Source organism: Anguilla rostrata, chromosome 18 (assembly GCF_018555375.3).
Source record: "Anguilla rostrata isolate EN2019 chromosome 18, ASM1855537v3, whole genome shotgun sequence".
NCBI classification, from domain to species: Eukaryota; Metazoa; Chordata; class Actinopteri; order Anguilliformes; family Anguillidae; genus Anguilla; species Anguilla rostrata.
The window spans coordinates 23,453,659-23,469,067 of record NC_057950.1 but is presented as its reverse complement, the minus strand read 5'-3'; the positions used below and the strand labels follow the sequence as shown (position 1 = coordinate 23,469,067).

The following is a 15,409-nucleotide window of genomic DNA, read 5'->3' as shown; positions in this document are numbered from 1 at the left end:
GTTCTGTCTTTATAAATACTATGTGCAGTAGATAAAATGAGAGCCTAATATTCAAATTCAAAAGTCTACATGACTCAACAAAACCCAGGGTCCGCTTATTGTTAAGAATGCTAAATAAGCTGCACATTTATCATCTGGCTTCTGTCATGCCAGTTAGCCCTGCAAGTTCTATGTGTGACCATGGTAACATCGTCATTATTAATATATAACATGATTGAAGTTTAAATAGAATTTTTTCTGAGACATATATGAGACATGATATATGTCTGTTTATATGAGGACCTGTGTATCTTTATATATGTTGTTCTGTATTCCAGTACACAGACAATGTGTCTCTCATTCAGAGAAATGTATATTTTAGGTGCTGTATCCTCACTTCCCTGTGACTCAGATGTCCCTTTGAGATTAATGCGGCTGTTTGGGGGTCCCGCAGATTTCGGACGTCCACGTCCCGGGGGAGTCGGTGGACATGACGGCCAAAGAGCGGCTCCTGCTGTGGTCCCAGCAGATGGCGGAGGGGTACACCGGCGTCCGCTGCGACAACTTCACGTCCTCCTGGAGGGACGGAAGGCTCTTCAACGCCATCATCCACAAATACAGGTACGCTAACTCTTTGATCCCCAGTCCTGGGCCTGGAGAGCCACGGACTCGGTTGGTTTTTGCTTTTCACCTTAAGATCAGCGATCGATTCGAGCTGTGTGATCAACCCCTTTACCTGATCAATAGCTCCGCTACTCAAGTGTTGAGTACCAGCAAAAGCCAGCTGACCCTGCGGCTCTGCAGGACCAGGAGTAAAGACCAGTGCACTAAATCCACATTTCCCTCGCTGTCCTCTGTTGATGTGACACAGCTAGCTCATATTTCTCTAAAATAAGTCACTTACGCCAGTGTGTTCCATCTGAAACCAATGAGGTTGCATGGATGGGACGGGTATACAGCCATCACTGAGCAAATCATGTTGAAGATAGGAAAGGAAAAACAGATAGATGGAGGACACATATTTGGCACTTGTGTTGAGTCTCTCCTTCTCAAGCTTCTGGGGCTAAAGATGGTTCGATAACTTAAAACACCTCATACTGCTTCTGAACAGGAAATTGCTTTGCGAAGTTAAGGAATGGGAGTGTTGGTAGACTACTTGGGGAAGGAAAATTACAGGCCAGTGTATTCCTCCAGTTTTTAATCTGTGGGCTCACTTTTCAACAGTCTGTTTCGCTCAGTCTGTTCAGGGCAGAGGATCCGGAAACTTTGACTGGAGATTTATGACCGCTCCCCGAGTGCGAAAGTGTTTTTCGAAAGAGGGAATTTGCCAATAAATATGAACTCGGAGATCCAAGTGGAAGCTGTGAAGCCCGTTATACAAAACCGCAGTGGGGGAAAGAGCTCCACTGTTGCCATGGTTTCTGTTGTGTTCTCTGTGTATTAAAGTTAATATCCCGCCCCGCATGACTCCGTTATGCCTGTGGCTCAAACTGAAAAAGGCGGCCTGTTCTCTGTGGCCGGTGGAGTGGATCAGCCAGCCTATGCAGGACACAAGAACACGAGCGGTTCCAGGCGCCTATGGGCCTGGCTTTTGTATGCTTTGACCTTTTGTTGTCTCCGCTGCTGAGGTTTGGACCACAAACCCTAGATTAGAAAATCTGGGAACGCTGAGATTTTTCTGTCTTCTGGGACTTCCTGGGAAATCTGGCAATGTTGAACTTCCAATGTATTCAGACTCTTCATCTGTACTTACGTGAGACCCAGAACCATGTGAAATAATGCTTACTTGTGCTAAAGTTTGACCATAAGGGATGCGATACACAACAGTGCCAGTGCAATGGAAAGCATTCAACACGGTCATTTCTGTTATCACCAGTATGGACAACCTATTCTGTGTTAAGCCCATTGAGACATACCACATGAAAATCAGAGTTCTATATTAGGGTCCACGTACTCTGAGCTGGATGAGAGAAAAACATGTTTGCATGGAAAGTGAAACACTTTTCCATATCGGAGGTCTTATCCAGGCTGAACAGGTCAATAGCCTCATTATCTTCACCGCAAGCCCGTAAAGCAAGAACACTAAATTAACAACTTTATGCTTGGAGGTGTATTACCGTTTGATGAGCATAGACAAAGCAGCACTTCCCATGCAAGTCATTAATAATTGATCGATATGAAGGTGTTTACAATTGGTGGGGTTGTAGTGTACTTAGATTAGCCTAATACGATCATGTTAGTTTTTATTTGGCAGGATTGTTTTTGTCTGATTCTGATTAGGCAAATGTGATTTCAGTGCTAGTTTGTACTTGGCAGGATTGTTTGTTTGTTTGCTGAACAGGTTACTCTACAGGGTTGGAGTCCTGATCTATGTGGTCACTTCTGGCACTACGATCTTTACTTCACTCTAGTGTGTTTCTTTTGCACCTCTGTACCTTGAACTAATGCACTTGTTGTACTTCGCTCTGGATAAGAGCGTCTGCTAAATGCCTGTAATGTAATGTAATGTAATTAGTTTGCTCTGTTTTGCTGTCGATTGAGTATTCTGGACTGTACTGCCCTTTGGCCCTGTGTTCTCTGCACTGTTTTCTCTGTTGCCATGTAAGTCACTGATTTAGAATGTCATGTAGAGATAACAGTCGCTCATAATTCATAATCGCTGCATGCACATTTTGATGCCTTGTAAGTCCCATTTGAGTAGATATTTGTACTCATAATTAGTGTGTCAGCGTTACATTTTGGTGCCGTTGAAAGAGCTGTGTTCGAATGTCAACTCTTTGCTCGCCTCGTACGCTGTAGATCCCTGCTCATACCGCTGGAATGCACTTGACATTTAGGTTTTCTTTCCCTTGGGGTGTTGATTTCCTTCTCGAGGGTCTGCCGAACCGTCTTTTGACTTTTAAGATCATTTCCACACTTTTTCATCTCAAGGCCCATGAAATTACCACCCCGTGGCGAAGAATAAAAAACGGTTGTGTAACAGTTCGTGCCTTTATGGAACAACCCCCCCCCCCCCTGCTCCCTGAACCTGCAGGCCGGTTCAGGTCTTGGCTCAGAGCAGCCTGTGCTAACGAGGGGTAATCGCTAATGCTAACGGGGGAATGTTGTGTGTCTGTCGCAGGCCGGACCTGGTGGACATGGGCAGGGTCTCGGCTCAAAGCAGCCGGTCCAACCTGGAGCAGGCCTTCTGCGTGGCCGAGCAGCTGGGCGTGGCCAGGCTGCTGGACCCCGAAGGTGAGATACTTTTACCACCCTCCCGCGTTTTCGCCAGGCGCGGAGGAATGTTCGAAGGCCCACCGGGGAAGCGGACGTTTACGAGGGTGTTTGGAGCGCATATACGCAGAGCATCGCAACTGCCTGTAACTGCCCTGAACGCCTCTCTCTGATCCAGCGGCGGGCAATTCCAGGGCCGGCGTGTAGGCTGGCTTTCACTATCGCCAGTAACACTGGCTAAGTTGGCTAATTAGCTGAATGCACTGATGCTGGTCTAACTGTAGATTAGACCACAGTAAGATGATTCGTTTTGGGACACAGGAACAGTCTTCTGTTGTCATTCATGAACTTGTCAAGAAATGTGACTAAAATATCAATTACAAAAAGATTGGGCTAATTGAATAATTAAGAGCTGCATTTGGCATGAAATCCAGAAACAGAAAGAGCCCTCTTTGCCCACCCCTGGTCTAATCCAATAAGGTAGATAAATGTACAAATAAATTAGCTGTGACAGTGTATTGAACTCCATGGCTGTTGTGGTGCCTTAGGGGTGTAGCCATCAGTTCAGCAGTCATGTGACGAGTCACATGACCATGAGCTTGTGTACCAGGCACTTCAGTCACTGGGAACATTAGGATAGAATGACACATTCTAACTGGCGGGATCGCATAACCTGCTATTATTACCACACCAGGAGTATTTACTGCTTAGCAGCGCGTCCTTACATTTTACAGTTATGTGGCTATGTGCCGATATTCATGTTTAAATAAGCAAATTAACGTAGTTTCAGGATGGAATGGAACCTGCCACTTCCTGTTTACAAACTCTGTTACATTTACAGCTGCACTGCATTATTTGGTGTTTTAGACCATCCACATTGTTTCACATTGCACCAGTCTGCTACTTGGGGCTTAAACCTAATGCTATTTTTATAATTTTTTTAAAGAGTTGTGATATTTATTTTAAACATGTAAAAGTGTCTTTATCAAGCTCAATGAATCTTGAATATTATCTGATGATGCATCCTTTTCTGAATGAGATTTCAAATACAAACTAACAATGTGTAATTTCACAAATTTTGTACTTTGTCTACTTTTGGTAATGCAAAACTGCATAATTTGAATTGAAATTCCACCTTTGCTTAAGAAAGCCAGTTTCATGACGCTCTTTCTGGTACCCAGATGTGGACGTGCAGTCTCCTGACGAGAAGTCGGTCATCACGTACGTTTCAACGCTGTACGACGTCTTCCCAAAAGTGCCCGAGGGCATGGAGGGAATCAGCGCGAATGTGAGTATGAGCTGGACACATGTACTTGTACATGTGTGTGTATGTTAGTGCGTAATATATGTTATACTTCAGTCTTCATGGGGTGTAGCTCCCTGCAAATACTAGCTTTGCATCTATTACAGTGCAGGGTAGTCCTGCAGCAGTGTAGGATAATGGTCAAGGAACTAGGCTTGTGACTCAAAGTCCGTTTTTGTTTGTATAAATGGATTGTATTTTGTGTATATTGCTCTGGATAAGATTGAAAGCAATGCAGTTCTAGAACACTGACTGAGAATTTTGAAATAACATTCCAAAAAACATACTCTTCTGAGGGCTAAAGGAGGCGGTCCAATATATCATAACACACACGTACATGTAATTTATTCATCTCCTTGGTTTTGCTCCCTAATTTGGAATCACCAGTCGGACGTCTCATATTCTCGCTGCGTTGCATTCTGGGAGCCTGTGCGGCTGAGTCAGAGCAGAGGCACGTTTCTCTCTCTCACAGCTGCGGGGGAGCCTGTGGGCACCCGCTGCGTTTCTGGGCGGAGCTAACGCAGCGGTAACTGACTTATCTAAAGCGATAGTTTGCCCAAAATCGGAGTAGATGTCATTTCCCGCCGTTCAATATGACAGACTACACATCAGAAGACGGTTAGTGAGTTAACTGTCTGCACGAACATTGAATCCACCAATGAGCTGCTCACTCGTTAGCACCATTAGTACAGTGGAGGTTGGTTTGCTTCTGGATAGCACGCTAGAAATTGCACACACAACACTTACCTTCTAGTGACTTCTGAACACGTTTCTCTGCCATGCAGTTCTTTTGTTAACCAGCAGAACCTGGGCCTGATGTGTCCTGCACTCACGGTGAGAGCTTTCACTGGCTGCATTATGCTCGTGGCTCTCAGATGCCATATTTTAAAGAAATCACCTGACTGATTCGCACATTTTTAACGGCAGAACTTCATTTTAACGATTGGCAACTGCAGCCGCAAAAGGGAAATGACCAGTAAACAGATACAACATAATACAAGGTACTGCTTCACTGAAGGATCATTCAAAGTCTACAAAAAAATGATAAAAAATCCTTGAATAGTGGGGGAAGGGGAAAGGAGTACCTTAAAGAGTTTTCACTGGAATTATTGAGCTTTACTTCTAATAAGGAAACTCTGTTCACAGGTTAGGGGTCATATGGAAAAGCCCGTTCTGTTTTCCCGGGCTGTTAAATTCACGGCGTTTACAGTTTTTCAGCATCCCTCTCGGCCCTTTACTTGGTGACCTTTGAACCGAGCCCTTAACGCTTTCTGGAATGCCGCGCGGTAGGTTACGGAACGTTTCACTCCTGTTTCCCTTCGGCGTGAGAGACGAGGCTCGCGTTCCCTGAGTGGTGCTCATCCGCAGGTGCGCAAGTTGAGCATCTTGAAGCGGAGCCAAGCTTTCTCTGTGGTTTTTTGGAAGCTTCAGGCCTGCGCTTGTTTTTTTTATTTTTTATTTTTTTTAGGCACTGCCGGTCTCTCCGCTGTAAAATAAGCACAAAGGCGGTCTCCTAATTCTGTGTCCCCATCCTCGTGCCCTTATGACACAAAAACCGGGAACCGATTAAAAAATATCTGTCCCTCCGCATTGGTCTTTCAAGACCAATACGATAGCCTTCCAGAAATGAAGATGAAATAAGCATGTGTTATCTTGGAACATTGTTCTGCTATACAGTATTCATGATTTGTTAAACGGTGCGTTTGGTTTTATGTGTGTACTTTGTGAACGATGTTTTATCCGATTTCACCGAAAAAACAAATGAGAATTCCTGCAAAAAAATAAGATGTAAAATATGAGCGTTGGGTTGTCATAACGTGCCTCTCTGCTCCGCTCTGAGAGGGTTGTTTGATCTGCTTAAAGGCAGCTCATACGTGACCTTTCATGTTATACAACTGAAATACCTCATTGCCCAGGGCTTATTTCACATTTTTTGCAGTGAGCTAAATTGGTAAACTTTAGCTCGTGTTGGTGCAGAGTAACAAAGAAGAAGAGCCAGGGCTTGTTGATTGAAGCAACTGTCAGTCACAGTCAGGCGGGGATTATGCTTTTAGCTCCGCCTCCTGTCAGGTGTGCGTTCAGTAAGAGTAATCACCTGATCACTTGGCAGGAACTAATAATTACAGGTTCATATTTGCCCTTTAAATGATTTGTTACATCGTTTTAAAATGACTCAAATCCCCATTCAAATTTAGAATGTGCGAGGCTGTGTAAACATACGCTTACTCGACCACTTCATTAGGTATACTTATGTAATGCAGGGTCAGACCCCCTTGCGCCTGCAGAGCAGCCTGAGTTCTTTGCAGCACGGATTGAACAAGGTGCTGGAAACATTCCACAGGGATTTCGGTCTTTGCTGACTCGATAGCATCATGCAGCTTCTGTAGATTTTTCAGCCACACATTCATACTGGAAACCTCCCATTCTACCTCATCCCAAAGGTGCTCTAGTAGTGGATTGAGATCTGGGGACTATGCAGGCCATTGGAGTAAACTGAAGTCAATGTTCGTAGAACCTGCTTGAGGTGATGTGTGCTTTGTGACATGGTGCATTATCCTGCTGGAAGTATCCATTTGAAAAAGTGTAGACTCTGGCCATAAAGGGATGCACATGGTCAGCAACAAAGCTTAGGCAATACTATGGCATTCAAATTATGCTCAGTTGGTATTTTTGGACCTAATGTGTTGCAAGAAAACGTTCCCCACACCATAACACCAACATAACCTGCCTGGACCTTTGACACATGTCAGGATGGACCCGTGGATTAATGGTGTTTATGCCAAATTCTGAGCCTTCTATCTGCATGTTACAGCAGAAATTGAGATTCATTGGACAATTCAAGGCAATTTTTTCCAATCTTCAGTCGTCCAGTTTTGGTGATCATGTCTCTGACTGTAGCCTCATCTTCCTGTTCTTGACTGACAGCAGTGGAACCCGACGTGTTCTCTTGCTGCTGTAGCCCATCCGCTTCAAGGTTTGACACGTTGTGCGTTCAGGGATGACCTTCTGCACACCCCTGTTGTAGACAGCTATCATTTGCGCATTTGTCATGTCTCTGTTAGTTTGAACAAGTTGGCCCATTCTCCTTTGACCTCCGCCATTAACAAGATGTATTCATCCACAGCACTGCTGCTCGCATGTTCTTTATTTATCGCACCATTATATATAAAATCTATATAATACCTCTATAAAATCTACATACTGTAATGTGTGACAGTCCCAGGAGAATATACTGGAACATCCAAGCCTAGCACCAGCAATCATACCACTTTTAAAGTCGCTTCGATCACGCATCTTGCCCATTTAAAAATTTGGTTGAATAATAAACTAAGCCTCATCACCATTTCTGCATGCTTTATATACAGTCAGAGTTGCAGTCACATGACTCGCTGTTTGGAGGAGCAGGCTACGTACTTTAGCGAGCAGGTGTTTCTACTGAAGTGGCCGGTGAGGGTGTATTTCATATCAGACAGCTTAAAGAGATGCCCCCCACAATCGTAGCTAGGGCCCTGTAAACAAGCTTATCCCTTGGTTGTGTCTTTAGCCAACTGCGATTGGGAGATGACAGTTGGTCCTGCCCCCAGGGGTAGGATGGGTTTCACTCGCCCAAAGTTCCTGCAGCTACTGCTGCATCATTTACCCTCAGTTTTCTGGGGAAAGTTGTGTCTCCTTCCTATTGGCATCTCCCCTGTGGTACTGTGTTGGCAGCAGGGTGCAAAATAGCCATTGGGTTGCATGTGAATGCATTAGAGGAGTGCACATTGGGATGACTCTGTAGTATGATGAAGGAAGGTCACATGTTTGATTCCCAGGTAGGACACTGCCTTGAGCAAGGTACTTAACCTGCGTTGCTTCAGTGTATATCCAGCTGTATAAACGGATGCAGTGTAAATGCTATGTAAGTCGCTCTGGATATGAGCGTCTGCTAAATTCCTGTAATGTAATGTAATGCACACTACGCTTCGGGGGCGCTCCTGACATTTTTTATTGTAAGCAGGCTGAATATTCTGCAAATTTGAACAAACCTGCCATCAGATATGAAACAAACCAGAGGCTACGCTTTTCACTCAATTGTGAATGTTGATGCACGCAATCCGCAGATTTCTCAGCTACCAACCGGGACGGTTTTATTACTCAGATGACCCCAGCATTCGAGCTAAAGCAGTTACCTGTGTAGTTATGCAGGGAAAGTGATAAAACAAAAAAAGCAAGTACAAAAATGCAACCAGGATAGAAATGCAAGTTGTGGTCATTAGTTGATGAGGTCAGAGGGGCTGTCTGGTATGATATATAATACTGCTGTCTGGTGTGAACTTTCAAAAATCATGTGATAAAACCATTTTACAGCTTTTGCAGCTTTCATTATTTTTCTGATAACCACCTGTCTGTGTGTTTTTTGTACTGTGACAGGACGTGGATATCAAGTGGGTGGAGTATCAGAACATGGTAAATTACCTCAGCCAATGGATCAAGCACCATGTAGCAGTCATGTCCGACAGAACCTTTCCCAGCAACCCTGCGGAACTCAAGGTGGGGAGTTTCATAAGCTTATAGAAGCTTTTTAGTTTTCATAAACTCGTAAACTCAGCTGGGCTTAAGGGGAAATGTGCAGCGGTGCCAGTTACAGGTGTTTAAGCATCCATCTGCATCACTGACCGACTGTCACCTCACTGCTTCTCTCTGTCTGACACTGAGGGGAGTGGTTCATCTCATAGATCCAGAACTGAACTGTTTGTAATACATGAATCTATCATCAGAGTACTCAATGTCAGCTCTAATAATAATAATAATAATAATAATAATAATGTTATGTCTTGCTATTTGGTTGAATATACCACCAGGAACTGTCATTTTGTGTCTATTTAATCTGGGGTTATTTTACTCATTCCCTAGTTGACATTAAATCATGATTGAAATGTGAATATTTCTATGGAGGCCTGGGTGTGAGTACTTGTGTGCTCTGAGAGGGTTCATATGGCACCAATATGGCATCTCATTCCATGCTGCATTATGTACTGTATGAGCATTTCATGCTGCATGCTGTGCTGTATGAGCATTCCATGCTGCTGTGCTGTATGAGCATTCCATGCTGCTGTGCTGTATGAGCATTCCATGCTGCTGTGCTGTATGAGCATTCCATGCTGCTGTGCTGTATGAGCATTCTTTGCTGCTGCACCATATGAGCATTCCATGCTGCTGTGCCATATGACCATTCCATGCACCGTATGACATGTGACGTAGAGAGAGTGCCTGTGGACCAGCGCTCCACTTTTGCCACAGAACTTACAGATCTATGCCTATTCTTTGTTTTCTTTGCATTTGTGCATATTTTTTCGAAGGGGATATTAAAATCATCAGAATTAATCTGTTATTGCTCTGTTTTTGCAGGCACTTTATACACAGTATTTACAGTTCAAGGAGAATGAAATCCCAATAAAGGAAAACGAGAAGACCAAAATCAAGCAGCTTTACAAAATGCTTGAGGTAAGTCAGAATCCGTCAGCCCAAACAGAATGTTTAATTACGCCTTATCCGGTAGCCTCCGTGGAAATGGACGACCACCAGATTTAGCTGGAAGACTGACGGGGTTTTCTTCGTGTTTCCCGGGGGGTTTCGGTCGCAGGCGTGGATCGAGTTCGGCCGAATCCAGCTACCGCACGGCTACCACCCCAACGACGTGGAGAAGGAGTGGGGGAAGCTGATCATCGGCATGCTGGAGAGGGAGAAGAGCCTGAGGCCGGAGGTGGACAGGTACCAGCGCGCGGCGGCCGCTTCCCCTGTCAGACGCTGATTTACGGGCCCTCCCTCCCTCCCATACTTAAGTGACAGCTCCAGATTAAGAGCGAATCAAAAGTGTTGACCCGTCGCCTGATCGCACGTTCCCGGGATCTCGCTGTCTCCGCGAGGCATTTGAAAAAACTGGGGAATTTTTTTGACATTTGCGATGAGATGTTTTTTTTTTCTTTTTTTTTAACTTTGTTTTTAAACCGAATTTTGAGATGTTACATTTGAGGCTGCTCCTCTCGAATCGTTTTATTTGCATATAAGACGAGCGAGGAAGAAGAAGGGGTACGTACTGTAATTCCGTGAATGATAAGGTCATGAAGGGATGATTGCATTGGATGATTGTTGAAGCATGGCATGAGATTCTTTAGCGAGTGGAGCTTTAACAGGCATGCAGCATTTTATAATAGTAATTAGCAGCATTTTGCACAAACGTGTACCTTCGGTCTATGATTAGGGTACACAAACGCCAGAAGCTGTACGTTTTCTTCCATAAGTACACGCCGTGACTGCATCTCAAGTGTAATTTATGTCTTACCGCCGTCCTCGAGCTCTTCCTTGTAGATTTGCGTGTGCGCATGAAGACTGCACCATCTTCTTGGTGCAGGTCAAGTCTATTTGATTGATGGTCATGGGTTTCAGTTGGAGCCTTTCTATTGGGGTTGCAGGGGCTTTGTGGAAACAGCCTCATCTGTTGAGCCGGAATGGTTCCCTTAACTTGACTCTTCAGTCCTTGGTTTTCTTCTCATTGGGAGCGATAATTGTTTTTTTTTTTACTGTGGACATTTTCCCTCGGCAGGTTTTTGTTTGTGTATAAACATGCGGGTTAATGGCTCTTTGTGTGGCAAACCCCCCGCCCCCTCCCCGGCTGCAGGATGAGTTATTTATGTTCTCTGCTCTGGAAATCACCTCTCATTGTTGGTGTTCAGTCAGTGAGTCACCACGTTTGAGAGATTATAAATACAGAATCATGTTTCTTCTTTTATTCCGCTGCTGATGGATGGCTATTGAATCCTGGGACAGCCTCGGCCCCGCCCAGCCCCGCCCCGCCCTTTCTAACGCATTCCACACCCTGCCCTCGCGGACTGGAAACTGTTTCGACCTGCGCCGGGGCTGACGCGGGCGATTCTGGAAGGCGACATAAAGTTTTTGTGGCCCGGAGCGAGAGATTGTGCAGCGGCGAAGGCCAGCTGTAGCCTCCCGCCCCCCTACCCCTCCCCGCCCCTCCTCCGCCCCCCTTACCCCTCCCCGCCTCCCCCCCCGGGAGCCTATAAATGCGACGGAGGGGGAGCCAAGCGGTCCACACGCCTGCGTGTCGGTCTGTGGGGTACACGCGCGGGAGCTGAGGAGTCACACGGTCCTTCGCCAGCTCGAGTCTCGCGGGTTAAAGAGGGCGGTGCTAACGGCATCGCCGCCTGGGTGTTCGGGAGCCGGGGGGGGGGCGGGCACCGCTTTTCGGCGACTATGAGCACCAACCTGGCTTTGCGCGGCAGCGTCTCCTCGATCAGCAGCAGCACCCTCGCCAGCCTCGGCTCCACGGAGAACCACCTGACCGGCGGGGAACCGCCCCTCTCCAACGCTTTCCTCTCCAACGCGCCCCTCTCACCCAACAACAACTCCGTTTATGGACCCAGGTCAGGGGGGTCCCCCACGCGCGCTCCAAAGCCGTCCTGTTTGCTCCCTGTTTCTCTCGGGCCTGTTACGTCCAATGAGAAGTAGGAAAAGGACGTCGATGCTCGGAGCTGATTGGTAAGCGCAGGTGTTAATCTCTCTTGTCTTCTGCTCCTGAATTTCAGGCTAGAGATGTTGCAGCAGATCTCCAACAGGGTCCAACAGAACTGTGTCCTCGGGGAGGACAAGTTAGCCCTCGCTCGGGGTGCCCTGCAGGCAGTAAGTCACATGAATCACGTTGTCTGACAAAACTTTTTTATTCTCAAAATGGCAGCTTTAAAAAAAAAAAAGTATTGCACAGCATTGATCTGAAGCAAATGCTTTGCTGAAAACGAGTTTTCGCATCATACACATAATAATAATAATGATAATAATAAATAATAATAATACTTTTTATTTTTATTATCATTGATACACATAGACAGATACAAAGGAAAGGGTTTTGAATTGAGTGCATCTGCTCTCAGGATACAAAGAGGTTGGAGTCTGGGATTCAGTTCCAGCATGAAGCGGAAATCGCCGGATACCTGTTGGAGTGCGAGCACATCCTACGGCAGCAGGTGGTGGACATCCAAGTTCTGCTAGACGGGAAATTCTACCTGGCCGACCAGCTCGTTCAGAAGTAAGGAGCTGCCGTTTCTGTTCCCTAAAACCTTGCCGCAAAGAAATGATATCGAGAAACAAAGGTGCTGTGATGCACACTAGGCCTTCAACATGCATGAAATACGCTTTTGTAATGAACCGGTAATCCTAATAATGTCACATATAGAAAGGTAGTTAAAGATAAAGTGGGAAGTGAATCATTGCTTTCATCTGTATTTAGCTCTAGTAGTTTTTTTATCCCAGCACCATTCTGCCAAACGCCTAAATTGCCAAGTTAAATCAGTTCCTCTTTTCTCAGACTACTGGATAGATGCAGGCTGACAGACACACAGAGCTGATTGTATATATTCTGCTACGTTTATCGGAAAATTTGTTGCACGTTTATCGTTTAGCATTTGAGGGCATGCGCTGCTCTAAAGCGTCTCTCCCCCCCCCCCCCTCAGGGTGTCCAGTCTCCGTGACGAACTCCTGACGCTGCGCGGGGAGTGCTCCTCGGTCTACAGCAAGGGGCGCACGCTGACCTCCGAGCAGACCAAGATGATGATCTCGGGAATAACGCAGAGCCTCAGCTCGGGCTTCTCCTCCAACCTCAACATGGGGCTGACCGGTGGCGGGTTAGGGGGCGGGTTAGCGGGCGGGGGCCTGGGGGGCGGCGGCCTCACCTCCGGCCTGAGCCAGACGTGCCTGCCCCCGTCCCTCCCCTCCATGGTGGCCCCCTCGCTGCAGCCCGCGGGCCTGCCGGCCTACATGGGGGGCGTGGTGGGGGCCGGAGGGGCCGTGGACCCCGGGGCCCTGCAGCAGCTGAAGCTCATCCAGATACGCAAGCCCCTGCTCAAGTCCTCCATGGTGGACTCCAACATGAGCGAGGAGGAGGTCAACATGAACTTCGTGCAGGACCTCCTCAGCTGGGTGGAGGAGATGCAGGTGAGAGCCGTGTGTGGCGTGGGGGGTTGCCCGAGCGATTCCCTGCGGATTTAGCGTTTACGGGAGTGTATTTCTGTTGTTCTCGGACTGTTCGCACCAAGTCGTTTCTTGGCATAACTCCTTTCGATCTTGGCACACGGTATTGTTTCCTTATTGATGTGTCTGAGTTTTGAATCAGCTAGTTTTTTTCCCCCACTGTATACGTATGTACGTTTAGCTGGAAATATTTATTGTTTTTCTTGAGTTCCTATAAACAGAAAAATGAGAAGAAAGTGCTGTCACAATCTATTAGATGTAGTTTGTTGCAGAATTTGCAACCATTTAGTTGTGTGGATAGGGAGTTATAAGTGTTAACAGATAGGGCTCTACAGCTTGAGTTGTAATTTTAATTGAATGTCACTATGTGGCATGAATGGACTGTGGGTTCCTTTTGTGAGTTTTTTTTTTGTGCTGTTTTTTTGCGTAGGTGCAACTAGATCGTGGAGAGTGGGGTTCAGATTTGCCAAGCGTGGAAACGCATTTAGAGAATCACAAAAGCATGCACAGGGCCATCGAAGAGTTCCAGATGAGCCTCAAAGAAGCCAAACATAGCGAGGTAATGTGCTCTTAGTTTTGTGTCTTCAACAAACCTTAAGAAAAGAATCGCTGAAAGCAGATTTCAAAATGGAGCATCAAAACTGCACAGGAAAACACTGCACTGTGAAGGAGACATGCTCATGCTGAAGATGCTCCGTCAAAGACATCACATTGCATCATGTCGCTCTGATTTAACATGAATACAACAGGCTGATTCTAATTATGTGGGTGTGTCATCATTTATGGATGTTTTGCATAGAAGTAGAAACCATAGTTCAGTGTAGGGAAGGCATGCTGAAAGTACTGTTGTGTTAGGCTCAGGTGTTGTGTGCTCCTAGACTGACGCACACCGATTGGTTGGTTTGTAGATCCAGATGACTTCGCCAATGAAACAGAACTACTCTGAGAAGCTGGGCAACCTTGAGACTCACTACGGGAAACTGCTGGTGAGCGCGAATGTCCCAGAAGCTGCATACCATTTAACCGCTAACCATTCCATGTGAGGGGCTCGTAGATGTGAGGGGCCGGTAGAGGTGGACGGGGGTGGGGAAGCACCTGCACGTGAGACACAGTCAAGCGAGTGAGACTCAGCTGTCCTCCCCTCCCCCTGCTCTCCCCCCCCCCCCCCCCCAGAACACCTCCAAGACCCGGCAGAAGAACCTGGAGAGCCTCCATGACCTGGTGTCCCGGGCCACGCAGGAGCTCATCTGGCTCAACGAGAAGGAGGAGGAGGAGGTGGCCTTCGACTGGAGTGACCGCAACGCCAACATTTCCAAGAAAAGGGATTACCACGCGGTGAGTCTGGCCATCACCAGCTACCGGGCACCATGGTGTTCGATTGAGTCTCTACGGGGCATCGATGCATTTTTCCTCTGAGCTGCAGGTTGCCATGGTGACTTTGAGCTCTGAGCTGCAGGTTGCCATGGTGACTTTGAGCTCTGAGCTGCAGGTTTCCACGGTGCCTTTGAGCTGCTGAGCTGCAGGTTGCCATAGTGACTTTGAGCACTGAGCTACAGGGCTTGCACAGGCAGGCTCTCTGCGCATTAGTGGCCTGTTGGCTCTGGTGGCCTGAGCGCGGTGCTGGGGGTCGGGTAGGAGGCCTGAGGTGTCTCGTTTTGGCCGCTGCAGGATCTCATGAGGGAGCTGGACGATAAGGAGGGGGCCATCAGGTCTGTGCAGGACAGAGCCGAGCAGCTCCTTGGAGGGAACCATCCGGCCCGACTGACAATTGAGGTACGGTCCAGCTCACCTGTGCATGCCCAGATCACCTGTGTGCCCAGATCACCTATATGTGCCCAGTTACTGCTACCTTACATTACACCCTTCCCAGAACTACTTACAGAATGCAAAGGATAA

At 46.8% G+C, this 15,409-nt stretch overlaps 1 protein-coding gene across 28 annotated transcripts in view; it reads left to right on the top strand.

The window, feature by feature from the left end:
• The window catches only part of dst (dystonin), a 207,711-nt gene that overhangs the window by 79,023 nt on the left and 113,279 nt on the right, over positions 1 to 15,409 (top strand). For 27 of the 28 annotated variants that reach the window (XM_064317870.1, XM_064317864.1, XM_064317863.1 and 24 more), the window contains 13 exons: positions 434 to 600; positions 3,101 to 3,213; positions 4,374 to 4,480; positions 8,906 to 9,025; positions 9,884 to 9,979; positions 10,119 to 10,246; positions 12,076 to 12,169; positions 12,418 to 12,572; positions 12,997 to 13,477; positions 13,944 to 14,072; positions 14,422 to 14,499; positions 14,687 to 14,848; positions 15,182 to 15,286. In XM_064317870.1, the coding sequence (XP_064173940.1) occupies positions 434 to 600; positions 3,101 to 3,213; positions 4,374 to 4,480; positions 8,906 to 9,025; positions 9,884 to 9,979; positions 10,119 to 10,246; positions 12,076 to 12,169; positions 12,418 to 12,572; positions 12,997 to 13,477; positions 13,944 to 14,072; positions 14,422 to 14,499; positions 14,687 to 14,848; positions 15,182 to 15,286 (1,935 nt within the window). Of the gene's footprint in view, positions 1 to 433; positions 601 to 3,100; positions 3,214 to 4,373; positions 4,481 to 8,905; positions 9,026 to 9,883; positions 9,980 to 10,118; positions 10,247 to 11,645; positions 11,914 to 12,075; positions 12,170 to 12,417; positions 12,573 to 12,996; positions 13,478 to 13,943; positions 14,073 to 14,421; positions 14,500 to 14,686; positions 14,849 to 15,181; positions 15,287 to 15,409 lie in introns of those variants that run through there. The other variant, XM_064317875.1, reaches the window with a different exon arrangement.